We start from the raw sequence: 14,105 nt of genomic DNA on the forward strand, positions 1-14,105 counted from the left end.
TGCTGCTAGTCCTTTACATGTTTACCCGGTCATACTCGTGGGCGATAAAAAAGAAAATCGTGTGCCCAGGATGGAAAATGAGTAAAACAGATGACAGGAAATTATCTCTGTAAGTTAACATCAGAAGGACTGATTGCACAGACAAGTTTACAGGACCTTTTGAAACGAGGAGGCTGCTCTCACGGCCCCTGTATTTCTACTTCCTGTCCCAGATCAGGAGCATAAATGCACCGAAAAACTGGAAGATCAATTCAGGTTCACACACAGGTTTTAGACTAGAAAACGGTGGTGGGAAACTAATCTCGGTCATTTCCTTTGACCCTCAGCGCTGTTGCTTTGCATCGGCCCCCTCTGGTACCTGTCACCTGTAACGTGGGTCAGTAGCCCTCTTTCTTGTAAATAAAGCAAATTAAGTGCCTAGCACAAAATATGGATTCAAGAACAACACATAAGACTGTTTTCATTTATTTGAATCTCTCTTAAGCAGATAGTGTGACACAATTTGTGCCTGAATTTTTGACCAGTAGAGCTTAAAAGTGGCTTTCATGGACAGAATTACAGTTTTCGTTCTTTTTTTTTTTTTTTTTTGGCATTTATGTTAATATTTAGCAAAAGTTAGCTCAATTACAATGACTACACAGTAATTTGGAGGCTGTCACAGCTGGCATTACAGAATTATCCACCATTAACAAACTGATACCTCTCAGAAATAAAATGGTTTTGGAACCCTAGACTCTGATTTTTCTAAGGCAGGCAAAAGCAAGCAATAAACTCCATTAATTCCTGCACACGTATGTTTTTCACAAGCACATGGGTCATTCAGAGAGAGGGCCCAGCTCCCACCATATGGTACAAACTGTGTAACTCTTGTGGAGAACAATTGCTACTGGTCCCCTCTTCAAACTGCAAGCCCAACACATATGGAACCATATTTCAGGGCCTGCAAATGAGTCAGCTCAAGAAACTCTCCTTCCCTCACCCCCTTCCTCTGAGAGGCCCTGGATTAAATTCATCAGCAAATGGAGTGAGTTTCTTTGACAGGCCCTGGGACCTTGGGTGGAGATTAACAGTACAACCAGTTAGAGGATCAACAGTTATGATTTCTGTGACTGAGTACTACCATTAAAAAGCTTCTGGTCACATAAAAGTGACCCCATATGATAGTGCCAACCTTAATGTCAAATCATGCATACACTTTCTAGTAAGTTTTCCTTTGCTGCCTTTTTAAAAGTAGTCTTGGGCCCCCAGAGGTATCATGGCAGATTTGAAAATGTCTAGAATATAATTTAGTCTACATGGTGCATTGGAGGAAGTTACTGACCATTGTCCTATATTCAGAAAGTGAGTCGTTTCCTGAATCTAGATAGGAATTTTAGCATATATGTGCAGACAAGCATTTTGTCACTGAGGAACCACTTTTCTAATAAGAGACGAACCCAAGAGTTGTTGATCATAGCTTGAAACTGGCTGTTTTAAGGGCTTTAGGAAAATAAAGATATTTATTCCTCGATGATGATGAATCCTGGCAGAAGAAAGGGCTTCAGAAAGACCAAGTTTGAACTTCTCTTGGGGAGCCCTGGCATGGCTTCTGTAAGAGACATGAGTGCCAGGAAGTCCCCAGGCATTTCAGCGTGTGCTGCTCAGCAGGGAGTCTTGAACTCTAAGCCCAATCTTACTGACAGGAAAACACCAAAGTTAAATTTCCCACGTTGTATTCTCCCCAAATCACATGTCACAACCATGCCTCACAGTTGCCTCTAATGATCTTCTGACATAAGTCGGTTTTTACTAGCACGTGGCCACCTCCTTCCCCAAAATGGCTCCTGAGATGCCACCGAAATATCCCAGGAAGGCGAGAGAAAAAGAGAAGATGATGTGGGAGAGGAAAGAGAACACTGTACGGAGAAAATGTGAAGCCAGCCAATCAATATTTACCCTCAGAAGAGGGTGTGTGTGCGTGTGTGTGTGTGTGTGTGTGTCTGCGCGTGAGAGAGCGCGCGCACACGGGTGCACGGCTGAGTGTTAGCCAAGGCGCAGGGAGAGGGGCTCGAAAGTCGTCGTGAGCGAGGAGCTGTTGATTGTTTTCTGGTTGAGAGAAGAGGTGATGATAAGGCTGGGATACAGTGCGCGCCGGGCCGGGCGGAGCGACAGCTGTATGCTAATACTCGCAGAAACCAGCCTCCGCGTCCCCCATTAAAGCAGGCGGCCAGGAGGCCACACATCACTGAACAAATAGGCTCTCTCTAGACAAATAAAATAACACACGTTGGCCTGCGGGGAGTGGGGAGAGCCAGAGGGGGAGAGGAGCGGGAGGAGAGGGTGGGAGGGGGAGGGAGGGGAGGGGAGAGAGGGAGCCCCTGAAGGAGAGAGGATGGACGGGGAGAGAGGGGAGGGGAGACGAGGTGATGGGGGGCAGGGAGGGAGACCAGGGAAAAGAATGAGAGGGACAGTCCGAGGGGGAGAGGGTCGGGGGTGGGCGAGACCGTGAGGAGGAGAGAGATGGGGGAGTGAAACATGCGAAGAGAGAGGGAGAGGTGGGACGGGGTGGGCAGAGAGGGGCAGGGGAGAAAGAAGGGAGCGCCCGGGAAGGAGGAGAGGAGGGTGGGGGAGGGAAGGTGGGAGAGAGAAGGAGGCGGGCGGGGGGGGGGCCGGCAGAGAAGGAGGGCGAGAGGAGGAACACGGACACCTAAACCCAACAGCAGCAGCAGGACGGACGGAGTTGGGGGGTGGGGGTGGGAACAGAGGCCCAGGCGGACAGCGCGACTCTCCAGCCCCCGGGCGTCTGGCTGCCTCTCTGTCCGCCCCCCGGGGCTGGCGAGGACTGGGGACGTTCCGAGTCGCCGTGGCCTTTCTGGTCAGTTTTGCTGGGGCTTCGTCGCTGCCTTTCCTGAGACTGGGGCGCGCGGGGAGCCGGGCCGCCCCTCACAGGTGGGAGCCGCCCCCTGCGCGCCCCACGCTCGGGGCCCTCCCGCTCCGCTCGGTGCCCTCCCAGCTCTTCCTGGCCTCATCTTCTGCTTAGGACTTTCCCACACTTCCTGGCTTCTCCTTCGCCCGCTTTGGCCAACATCGCCCTTTCCGTCGCCCGGCCCGGGGACTGTCCGGCCCGCCTCCCCTGCCCGGCCCGCGACAGTCCCACCCGAGGCGAAAACAAACACCCCCGAGGGCACTTCAAGGAGCGTGCGGAGGCCCGACGGCACACTCGGGAGGATGAAAGGGGGCGGCCGGCCACCCCGTGGGCCCCGGCGAATAATGGGCGCGCGGCAGATTGCCGGGGGCACTTGAAACTCGAGGGGAGGGAACTGCTGGAGCGCGGTCCCTCCCCGCGCCCGGCGGACGGCGCAGCCTCGCGGATTCGCCGTCGTCTGCCCTCTTTCATGCGCTCTCCTTTTGTGTGGAATTATTTAAACGGGAGATCCATGGCAGCTTTATGCTAATGTGCCGAACAAAGGCGACGGCCCGCCGGCGGGGGCCCGGAAGGTGCCTGGAGGCCGGAGCGGGACGGGCGGGGAGGCAGCGGGCTGCGCGTGGCTCTCGCGTGCCCTGGGGCCAGACACGGCCGCCCCTCATTCCTGCAAACACAAAGCCTCTCCGGCTCGGGCCGGCGCGCGCGGCGCACGGGGAACTGGGCCCCTCCGGGACCTGACGGCGGGCTCTGCGCCTGGAACGCTTGGTCCAGGCCCGGCCGTGGCTCGCGGGCCGGGAGGGCCTCTGCGAATCCGGCAGAGGCGTCCGCAGCCGGCCCGGGAAGGCGCTGGGGGCGCTGACCACTCCCTCTCGCGCCTCCCGAGCGTCTCCAAACGCGCCGCGCGCCGCGGGGTGAGACTGCGGACCCTCCTGTCCTCTCCTCTTAGGAGCTTAGGGGCTGCCTAGTCCCGGCGACATCCCACAGGGCAATTCCTGAGCCGAAATTCCTCGCTCTGGCGCTTATCTCCAAGCTTTGCGCTTCCAGAAACTCCCTGGCGCTAAACTCGGGAGCCGAGGGTCACAGTGAACCCCACTGCGTTCCCCGACGGCAACCTAGGACTCCAGGACAGGAGATCTTAGAGCGGCCGCGGCCTCCAGCTCTGCAGCGGTCAGAGGAAGAATCCACCGCGGGGTCCGCAAGCACGAGGGCCGAAGAGGCCTCTGGATTTTTCCCAAGCGCCGGCCAGGACCCCACAGGAAGGGGAGGAGTCGCTTGGGGCCTGGGAAGGACACTTCGGGACCCTGCCTGAGATCCCTCTGCTCGCCTCCTCCCGTGAAACTCCCCAGGAGGGGGCAAGTCAGCGCTCAGTGTTTCCCCAGCCCAACTCCACGCGGCCCCTATCCGGAATCGCAATGCGCAAAGGCCCGCCGCCGCGGCGCAGCGTGGTAGCGCTTCGCTCTCTTCCAAGAGGAAGGAAAATATCTCGACTCACCGTCCAAATGCCCGCGGGCGGGCAGGTTCTGAGAAATAAAATCACGCAGAAGACGCAAACCCACGGCCGGGTGCAAGGGTGCACGTCCTTGGAGGTTGCCGGTGTGTGCGTGAGCGCAGCCTGATTCTTCCTCAGCCCTGGGTTATGAAATTAGTTTCTAATACTCGGACCTTTCAAGTTTCCATTTGTTTTTGACGGTACCTGTCTGAAAGCAGATTTCATTTTCGCTGGCCAGACTAGAAACCACAAAGAAAAAGAAATGGATCCATTGAATCTCAGTATTTCAATAGTGTTCAATAGATGCTCTTGCCTTAATTCAGAGCCCTATTTGAATTTGCTGCATTCAGGCAGGGGTTTTGTTTTGTTTTGTTTTTAGCCTCCCACCCCCGCCCTCTTTACAATTATGGGTGTTGTTATTTTTAAAGGATTCACAAGGTGACTAACTCTCCCTGTTATCTGTTGAATGAAAGGAGTGTTACACATGTAAGACCAAATACCCCGCCGTCAGTTGGGGATGGCGGGCTGAGCCCCCGCCCTATTATTCCACAATCCAGATGGGATTCGTGATTAGAAAATAAAATTGGCCAAAGCTGTCCCGGAATCCCCTTCCCACTTCTAATTTCATCAGCAGTATCAATCAGCGCTCAAAAGAGCAAGGAAATAACGTCAGTTACTTTTAGACTGAAAGATATATATAAATTTTAGATAAACTCGTTTTAGAATTTCTAACTTTTTTCAGGACTAGCATTCATCGTAGTTAGCATTTTTAAAACGATGAGAGTTTTCAAAATATCTTCCATTATGTGTATTCTTCTCGTTTCAGTCTGTGAGTTAAAAAAGAAATTACAAACATAAAATCACCAAATGTTTTCCCCTTGATTAGTCAACTTGATTAACCCCTTGATTAACTAATTCTAACAACTGTCCCCATTACAACTTACTACTCATGTGGACTTTTTTTTTTTTAATCTTTCATTTCCACGCCAGGGTATTTTCACAGGGAAAATCCAAAACAATGAAATACCTTCAGTGGAATCAGACGTAAGCAAAACTCAGCAAAGTCTATCTGAGTGCACAGAGCTTTTCAGAAAAGTGTTCGTTTCCTTCTCTTTCAATAAAGTGACATCTTCTTCACAACATATGACATTTTCTGTGGTTTTGCAATTTGTTCCCTAGTGATGGGCGATCAGGGCCACTACGCACTCTTGGGGTTCTGCCCCCATCCCCCGGAGATTCTGCCTTTTGTGTTTCCTTGGGGCAGGGCTGGGAAGAGGTTGGAGGCAAAGGGCCCGGTCTGGGGTCCAGTCGGGGTGGCGGGGCTGGGGGGTGGATTTTCACTGTTGTCTTTTCCTGGTGGCACCGGGGGGGGGGGGCGGGGGGAGGCGGCCTGTCCTCTCCGAGGCCGCAGCCTGCCTCAGAGGACAGATTGCCCCCCTCTCCCCCCGGCCGGCAGCACGCGCCTCTTTTGAGTCCAGATTGGCCGCGACCGGCGCTCAATAGCGGGAGGTTAATTTCCTTCACAAAGGTGAAGGGGGCACGGCTCCGGGGGGCCCCGCGCCCAGACAGGCGGCCCCTTTATTCCGAGGCGCCTTGATTGGAGCCCTTGATTTAGCATCTGATGTCAACCGACAGACAAAATGCCCGCTCGGAATGAAAATGCATGAGGCCGTGCAAGGAGAGCGGAAACCAACTTCACTGGGGCGCACGCGGCTAGCCGCGCGTTTCGGGCTTTGGCCAAGTCCACCCGAATCAACCCGGCCCTGGGCGACGCGGAGGCTCCGAGCAGCCTGGACCGGGTCCCTCCAACGATGCCAATGACGGAGCCTCCGGGAACTTTAAAAAAAAAGTTCAGAAATTCAAGGTTTTTGGAACACAGCCCAGCCTGCCCCCTCCCCCATCCAGCGCTGCGTCTGCTGGCGATTGAAGAAGTGAGGTGCCAACTGTTTCTCAAACTCGAGAGGAACCTTCCCGAGGCCCGAGAGTGCGCAGCGGCTGCGGACACAAACATCGCCCTCAGCTGCTGCCAGAAGGCCAGACCCTCCACCCAAACTTGGAACTCCAGGGTCCCATTTTCGTTTAGACCCTGGGTCCCCCGGCCCATCAGTCCGAGGCCCGGGCGGGGCTCTGGGCGGCCCGGGCTTTGCAGCTATTTTCGATTCCGGATTATTTCCCAAACACCAGGAGGAGTTCCTGCGCCTCCCCCAACCCCACTCCCGCCCCGGCCGCCTAACTCAGATCTCCCCCGCGCCTGCTGCTGCCCACCGCCGCCCCTACCCAATCAGCGAGCACAACTTCCCCCTCCGCTTCGGCTCGCGGATTGAACCCTCCTGACATATTTGGGGCCATTCTTCTCCTTTGTTGCTATTTTGCTCGCGACCCGCGGGTAATCCCAGCGCGGGAGGGGGGCGAGCATTGTCGTGCTGATGGACGGGCCCATTTGGCGGCTCCGCGCCCCCGGGAGGAGAGACACAAAGCCCAGGCACGTGCGCCTCCCCATAGAGGAGCAGCCGACCGTGAAGGGAGGCGGGGCCGGGCGTGTGCCTGGGCCGGGCGGGGCGGTGGCGCCGGGCGGGGCGGCGGCGAGGCGCGCGCGGGGGCCCCGCGCCCTCAGGTACATCTGCTGCACCTACCGGGCGACCCCCGAGTCCCGGCCCCCTCTTGGCCGCCGCGTCGCCCTCCCAACCCGACCGGGCGGAGGAGCTGCGGACGCGCTGATTGGCTCCGGGGGAAGCGGGAGGCGAGAACAATGGCCCCCTCCCCCAGTTAAAAGGGAGCGGCTCCCGGGCCCGGGGATAGGGACGCGCGTGCAGGGCGCAGAGCCGGGCCGAGCCGCCGCCGGCGCCACGCGAGTCTCGCCGCCGTCGCCGCCGCGCCCGGGCCATGGGCCGAGGGCACTGAGGGCCGCCGGGGCCGAGCGCGAAGGTGGGACCGAGCCAGCGCCTCGCTCTCGCCCTCGCGCCGCGCCAACATGCCCCGCGGCTTTCTGGTGAAGCGCAGCAAGAAGTCCACGCCCGTGTCCTACCGGGTCCGCGGCGGCGAGGACGGCGACCGCGCGCTGCTGCTCTCGCCGGGCTGCGGGGGCGCCCGCGCCTCGCCCCCGGCGCCGAGCCCCGGGCCGGGCCCTCTGCCGCCGCCGCCCGCCGAGCGCGCCCATGCGACGCTCGCCGCCGCGCTCGCCTGCGCGCCGGGCCCGCCGCCACCCCCGCCGGGGCCGCGGGCCGCGCACTTCGGCAACCCCGAGGCCGCGCACCCCGCGCCGCTCTACAGCCCCACGCGGCCCGTGAGCCGCGAGCACGAGAAGCACAAGTACTTCGAGCGCAGCTTCAACCTCGGCTCGCCCGTCTCGGCCGAGTCCTTCCCCACGCCCGCCGCGCTGCTTGTTGGAGGCGGCGGCGGCGGCGGCGGGGCCAATGGCGCGGGCGGCGGCGGCACCTGCGGCGGCGACCCGCTGCTCTTCGCGCCCGCCGAGCTCAAGATGGGCACGGCGTTCTCGGCAGGCGCCGAGGCGGCCCGCGGCCCGGGGCCCGGCCCCCCGCTACCCCCCGCCGCCTCCCTGCGACCCCCAGGCAAGCGACCCGCGCCCCCCGCCACCGCCGCCGCCGCCGAGCCGCCCGCCAAGGTAGCCAAGGCCCCAGGCGCCAAGAAGCCCAAAGCCATCCGCAAGCTGCACTTCGAGGACGAGGTGACCACGTCGCCCGTGCTGGGGCTCAAGATCAAGGAAGGCCCGGTGGAGGCGCCGCGGGGACGCGCGGGTGGCGCGGCGCGGCCGCTGGGCGAGTTCATCTGCCAGCTCTGCAAGGAGGAGTACGCCGACCCGTTTGCGCTGGCGCAGCACAAGTGCTCGCGCATCGTGCGCGTGGAGTACCGCTGCCCCGAGTGCGCCAAGGTCTTCAGCTGCCCGGCCAACCTGGCCTCGCACCGCCGCTGGCACAAACCGCGGCCTGCGCCCGCCGCCGCCCGCGCGTCCGAGCCCGAAACCGTTGCCAGGGCTGAGGTGCGGGAGGCGACGGGCGGCGGCAGCGACCGCGACACGCCGAGCCCCGGCGGCGTGTCCGAGTCGGGCTCGGAGGACGGGCTCTACGAGTGCCACCACTGCGCCAAGAAGTTCCGCCGCCAGGCCTATCTGCGCAAGCACCTGCTGGCGCACCACCAGGCGCTGCAGGCCAAGGGCGCGCCGCCGGCGCCCCCCGCCGAGGACCTACTGGCCTTGTACCCCGGGCCCGACGAGAAGGCGCCCCAGGAGGCGGCCGGCGACGGCGAGGCGGCCGGCGTGCTGGGCCTGAGTGCGTCCGCCGAGTGCCACCTGTGCCCAGTGTGCGGGGAGACGTTCCCCAGCAAGGGCGCCCAGGAGCGCCACCTGCGCCTGCTGCACGCCGCCCAGGTGTTCCCCTGCAAGTACTGCCCGGCCACCTTCTACAGCTCGCCCGGCCTCACGCGGCACATCAACAAGTGCCACCCATCCGAGAACAGACAAGTGATTCTCCTGCAGGTGCCCGTGCGTCCGGCCTGCTAGAGCGCGCCCTCCACCCCGGCCCCCCGAACCGTGCCTTCGCTTGGAGACCCACGAAGAGAGCGCGCCCCGACCCCGCGTCCGCGCCGGGGGCACCCACCCCCGGTGAAAGTGTCGTCTCCGCTTCTCTCGGTGTAGCGTGACGGTAACCCCGATCCTCTCGTTGTGACTCCTTTTGGACCCCTCGCCCCCTTTGCGTTGTGTCCCTTTCCCCCCCATGGCGCAACAGGAGCCAATCTCTTTCTGTACAAGGGAGAAAAGCTGTACGCGTTTGTCTCGTGGTTGGAAGCCTCCCCTTGAAGGGGAGATGTTTTTCTTGCTAGTATTCTCTGTGCTCACGGTCTAGAAACGCGGTTTGCTCTCGCCTACCAATCTCTGCTCTCTATGTATGTAGCGTACGGGTTGTTTTGGGTGAATCTTGAGGAATAAATGCCTTTATATTTCACAGGCTGTAAATTGAACTTCCCACACGATTAGCTTTATTATGGCTTGTGAACTGCTGGAGTCTGGCTTTACCTTTTTGTATGTGAACAAATCAAATTGCTTAAAAAAGAGTTCTCTTTAGTCTAGCCACAAATGCCTTGAACTGTTGTCTGTTTGGGATTGTTTTTCGGGGGGAGGGAAGGGAATTTTCAGAAGATGCTGTAGAAACTGCCTCAATGTTTCACGTAAGACTTTTCGGTTTGATCATCTTTGTTGAGGTAGGACTATAATGAGTTCCCTCTAAATGTATATGTTGATTTATGAGTAATTGTTATTTATTCTTTATTTATTTATATTAATTATGAAGATTATGATATTATTTGATTGCAGGTTTTTTTTGGTGCGCTTCCCCCCCCCCCCGCCACTCTTGACATTTCACTGTGCATTTTAGAAGAGAGCCTTTTTCTAAGGGGATCTGTTAAAAGTTTTAACTTTTATACCTATCTGAGCGAATTACAGACAACCTACCATTTTATTCTGCTTGGAGCGCCCCCAGGGCCCTCGTACAAACGACAGCTCTTACTTTTAAATGCAATCTCTTTTCTACATACATTATTTTCTTAATTGTTAGCTATTTATAGAAAGCTTCAATAGAACTGTTTCAACTGTATAACTATTTACTATTCAAATAAAATATTTTCAAAGTCAAAGTAAGGTGGACTTATTTCTGCATCACGTGGTTTCCACAAGGATTTAAAATAGAGCTTCCAATGATTTCTTATATGTGTGTCTATTGTTTATTAAGAAAACCCACCACCGTCACTAGGATCGTGGGTTTTTAGAGCTGAGCCTGAGCTGCCAGATTCTCCCCTTCCGGCACTTCAAGGGTGTAGGCTCAGAACAGCTAAGCTGGAGCCAAAGGCTTGTTAGGGGTCCTTAGGAATGTACTGGAAGGTGGGGGTTAGAAGGGAAGCTGTGCAAACCTTTTCCAGAGAAATCTAGATAAACGTCCACACAAACCTATCCTTTTAACCAAGGGGATATAAGAACACGGCTTTAACTTAGCAGATCCTTCGTTTCCTGACAGTTTGGGGCTCAGTGTAACCGTAATTCCTCAAGTAAAATGGGTAATTTCTGATCCTTAGGTAACAACTAGGAGAAAGTAGAAACGATTTTATGGTCAGATTTTCAAAATAAGGGAAGCAGACCAATTCTCATTTGGATGCAAAAGAAGTTAAGCAACAGGGTTTGGGGTAAGGGCTCAGAAATAATTTTCCAATCAGGTAGCAGTCCATTTTGGGGGAAAAAACTGGAACACCATCTGTTTGGGGTATTAAATTTAATAACGGTAATTACACTGTTTTCCGTTATGTGTCACAAAGCTCTTTGAAGAACAATCCTGACACTCACCAGTTAATATTTTGAGTTGTTTTCCTCTGCCTTTGGAACACTTGATCACGGAGCCGAGCTAAACATCACAATTGTGCACGCCCTTCCCTTCCTGATGTGTGTTTGCTGCTTTTCTCCTGTGGCACACTAAATCTAAGATTTGCCCAGCAAAGGGATGTTAGAAATCTGTACAGTACGAGCTGCATTTCCAGAACGTGTAGCTGGCGTGATGGTGGGAAGGGCAGTACGTGAGAAACTGGGAAGGAAAATGTGACGAAAGCGATCGTTTTCAGATTTTGAACCTAAAGTTTTATGTGGGAAAGGGTTCACTAAAAGGCTCAGCTGTCAGGACGGTGGAGTATTCCTCCCTTTGTGAGGGCTTGAAATAGACTCAGTAACAATGAAGGAGCAGCCAGCACAGGTAAGTTGCCTCCAGGACGATCTGCCCCTCCTCTTACTGTTTGTATTATTTACCAGTTTGGAAAATACAAGAAGACAGAAGCTTGGTGCAGCACAACCTGAAAGCATGGGGACAAAGCTGTGTTTGTAACATCCTGAAAAGTTGGAATGAAACAAAGAAAAATTCAGATTTGTGGCCTGATGATTGCTCCCTCTAAGCAATAATGTGAGACTTTTCAAAGGTTCTCTCTGAATGACACCTCACAATAGAAGATCCTGCATCCCGAGGGTGAGCGTGTGCTCTATGCCAATGAAAAGTATCCTTAAAAACCTGGCGGTTGGCCCGCAGGGATGTCGTCTTGGCATCTATGTTTGGCTTACTTTTTCTTGTCCAGGATCATAAATCAAACACCCTAATGTCCGTCTTCATCATGGTCAATAAGGTGTGGTTGTTTGCAAATGTGCTGTTTCACCCCCTGCGGAAACTTATTTCGATGGACCAAATATACCTTTTCTCAAAAAGAAACCAAAATTTCATTTACGTGAGATACCAAGTGAAATCATATAGTGAAGGGAGCACATTGAAGGTGACTAAAAAGTATAGAAGAAATAGAAAACCTTGGTCAGTTTGTTTCAAAGTAATGCAATGCGAGTCAGCAGAATATTCCACAGGAAAGAAATCAGATTCTCTCTCTTTTTTTCTCCCTCCCTGGCTAATAAGTTCCCAAGAGCTCCTCTTATAAAATATCAAGTGGAAACGCACCCACCTTCTTCACAAGTGTGTGAAGGATGCGGCGGACATGCCCCTGCGTCTGAGGCTGCTCCAGACTTGGATGCCCACGGGTGGAAACCGGCCACGCGGGGACGTGTTGCACAGAGTTCAGCCTGGGTAAGGGGGGCGGGGTCCGAGGCCTACCCTGGGGGGCGCTGTTCCTTCCGTGTAGCACCATCACTACAGGTGATCCCTGGGCCCTTTGACTTCATTCTGGGAGCCCAGGTCACACGGTGGAGGCAGCCGCGCCAGGGTGACTCGTGACCACGTGGAGCGAGGCCCAACCTGAACAGCTGTGCATGATGACAGCGTCGTGGTGCAGAGCAGAAGAAGGCTGGAGGCTGGCTGCACTCTGGCCCCTCGGTGGCACATGTAGGTATACTGGGGTGCCCTGCAGAGATCTGGGTGCACAAGGTTGGGCCGGGCAATGCCAGTCACCGGGCTCCTCTTGCCCAGCGTGTCTGCGCCCAGAGGCCACCGGTGAGGGGCCCGGTCCTCACATGCCACCATTGCTCTGCAGGAGGCTCCCTGGGGCAGCCGTCTCCTTCCACCAGCCACCCCTCCATCTCCTTGGACTTCATTCCACAGCCATCCGCAACGTCTCCAAAACTAAGGAAGCAGAAGAATCTCTTAACAGTCCTATATGACATCATAGGAATTCTTCACCCGCCAGATATCTTGTGGAAGGGAAAGGTCTAGAAGCAGCTTGGGCAACTCCAGGACTTCCTGCAGGCCTGTCTCCTCATCTCTAAACCAGAGGGAATGAGCTTCTGGGAGACACGGTGAGACACTGGAGAGGACTTCCTAGACTGTGAGAGGAGAGGCAGTCGGGACGCCAAAGGGAGCAGGTAGGAGAAAAACTCCAACCGGGGAGTGTGTCCTATGGTGTTTAGAATTAGTTATAAACCCACTGGCCTGGGGCAGGCAGGCTTTGAGCAGAACTTGCTATCTTTTTGCAGAAGGGACGTTTTGGTCTTGTGGAGAAGTTTTCTGGCAAATAGACCCTAGTGTATGAGGTCAGATTGTCATCCACACATACTGCGTGTGTGCCAGCGATGTAGCCTGTTACAGGACCAGGTTAAGTTACAGTCTTTTGGTGGCTAGGCTAGAGAAAGCTGTGTGTTTGGCAGTTAAAAGCCCATGCTGTGGGATTTAGAAAAGATCAAGCAAGGGACTGACTTGCAGAGAGAGACCCACGAGGTAGCGAAACGCGCCAGAGTGAGAGGATCAACTGAACAGCACCAAGCAAGGATGTTGGTTCCATTGGACCGCCAAGGTGGGACCAAGGCATGGAGTACAATATGGCGGTCCAGAGACAACTAGGATTCTAATCCTAAATCCTGGAAACATCCAAATCATGTTTTGGCAACATAACCCGAAAGTAAGAGCCTGAGAATCCCATCGAGTGGAGAAAGAAGCAGCCTAATCATCTTCAAGTTATACATATCTTAGTGTGAAGCTTAGTGTCTTTATGACTAACTGCAGCATCAAACAGCCCATACTCACGGGGAAAGGCTGGGATATGCATCACTCCTGCATTGTAATACGGCGACCGGCTCTATCAGGCCCGTCAGCATCCCAGAGAGCAGTTCGGATGTGAAGCCTGGTCACAGGACTCACAAGAATGTCCCCACCAAGTGGCCCTAGGAGAAAGAAGTGGTCCCAGACACCCAGATGAGAAGGCCACCCTCTGAAGGGCTGCTCCTCGTCCGGGCACTTTCTCCCATCCCCCCGGCCCCTCAGTCGACCAAGGCTCCCTGGTGAGGCCAGGGACCTTGAGTCCACAGGAAGAAGGGGCCAGAGAAGAGAGCACCCACCTGCCCAGGGATTTCCAGGAAGAGGGAAATCTTTTTTCACCAGGAGCACTAGGGAACTCCTGAGGTTGCTAAGGAAACCTAAAGAATTTCCAGTGGATTCATCAGCATCTCCTTGCCTTGTGCAAACAACCAGCTACAGGTTTTGGTGTCATCAAGGCAATTTCCCACTCGAGAGGATTTTCTGAAGACAAATGCGTCCTGTTTCTCTGGACAGTTAGGAGGAACTGCAGGGGTAATTGCTACGAGCCAGACTGGGTCTCGAAAGTGACCGAGCCTGATGGGAGGTAGACAGACCTTCCTGGTGAAGGGGAACTGATTTCTCAGGGTTGAGTGAGAGAAACACCTTGGCTCCCACGTTGACCACTCCCCGCTGGTTTGGGGCATCATGGAGGCCTGAT

General features: G+C 55.4%; 1 protein-coding gene across 1 annotated transcript; it reads left to right on the forward strand.

The window, feature by feature from the left end:
* The first annotated feature begins 7,044 nt into the window (after nucleotides 1–7,044).
* INSM1 (INSM transcriptional repressor 1) lies at nucleotides 7,045–10,040 on the forward strand. Its single transcript, XM_030872643.2, has one exon. The coding sequence runs from the start codon at nucleotides 7,366–7,368 to the stop codon at nucleotides 8,908–8,910; it is 1,545 nt and encodes a 514-aa protein (XP_030728503.1). The 5' UTR covers nucleotides 7,045–7,365; the 3' UTR covers nucleotides 8,911–10,040.
* The last annotated feature ends 4,065 nt before the right edge of the window (nucleotides 10,041–14,105 follow it).

This window comes from Globicephala melas, chromosome 15 (assembly GCF_963455315.2).
Source record: "Globicephala melas chromosome 15, mGloMel1.2, whole genome shotgun sequence".
In the NCBI taxonomy this organism is placed as follows: Eukaryota; Metazoa; Chordata; class Mammalia; order Artiodactyla; family Delphinidae; genus Globicephala; species Globicephala melas.

Excerpts from the sequence above, each read along its gene's own strand:
- INSM1 (XM_030872643.2), top strand. The coding sequence starts at position 7,366 with ATGCCCCGCGGCTTTCTGGTGAAGCGCAGCAAGAAGTCCACGCCCGTG.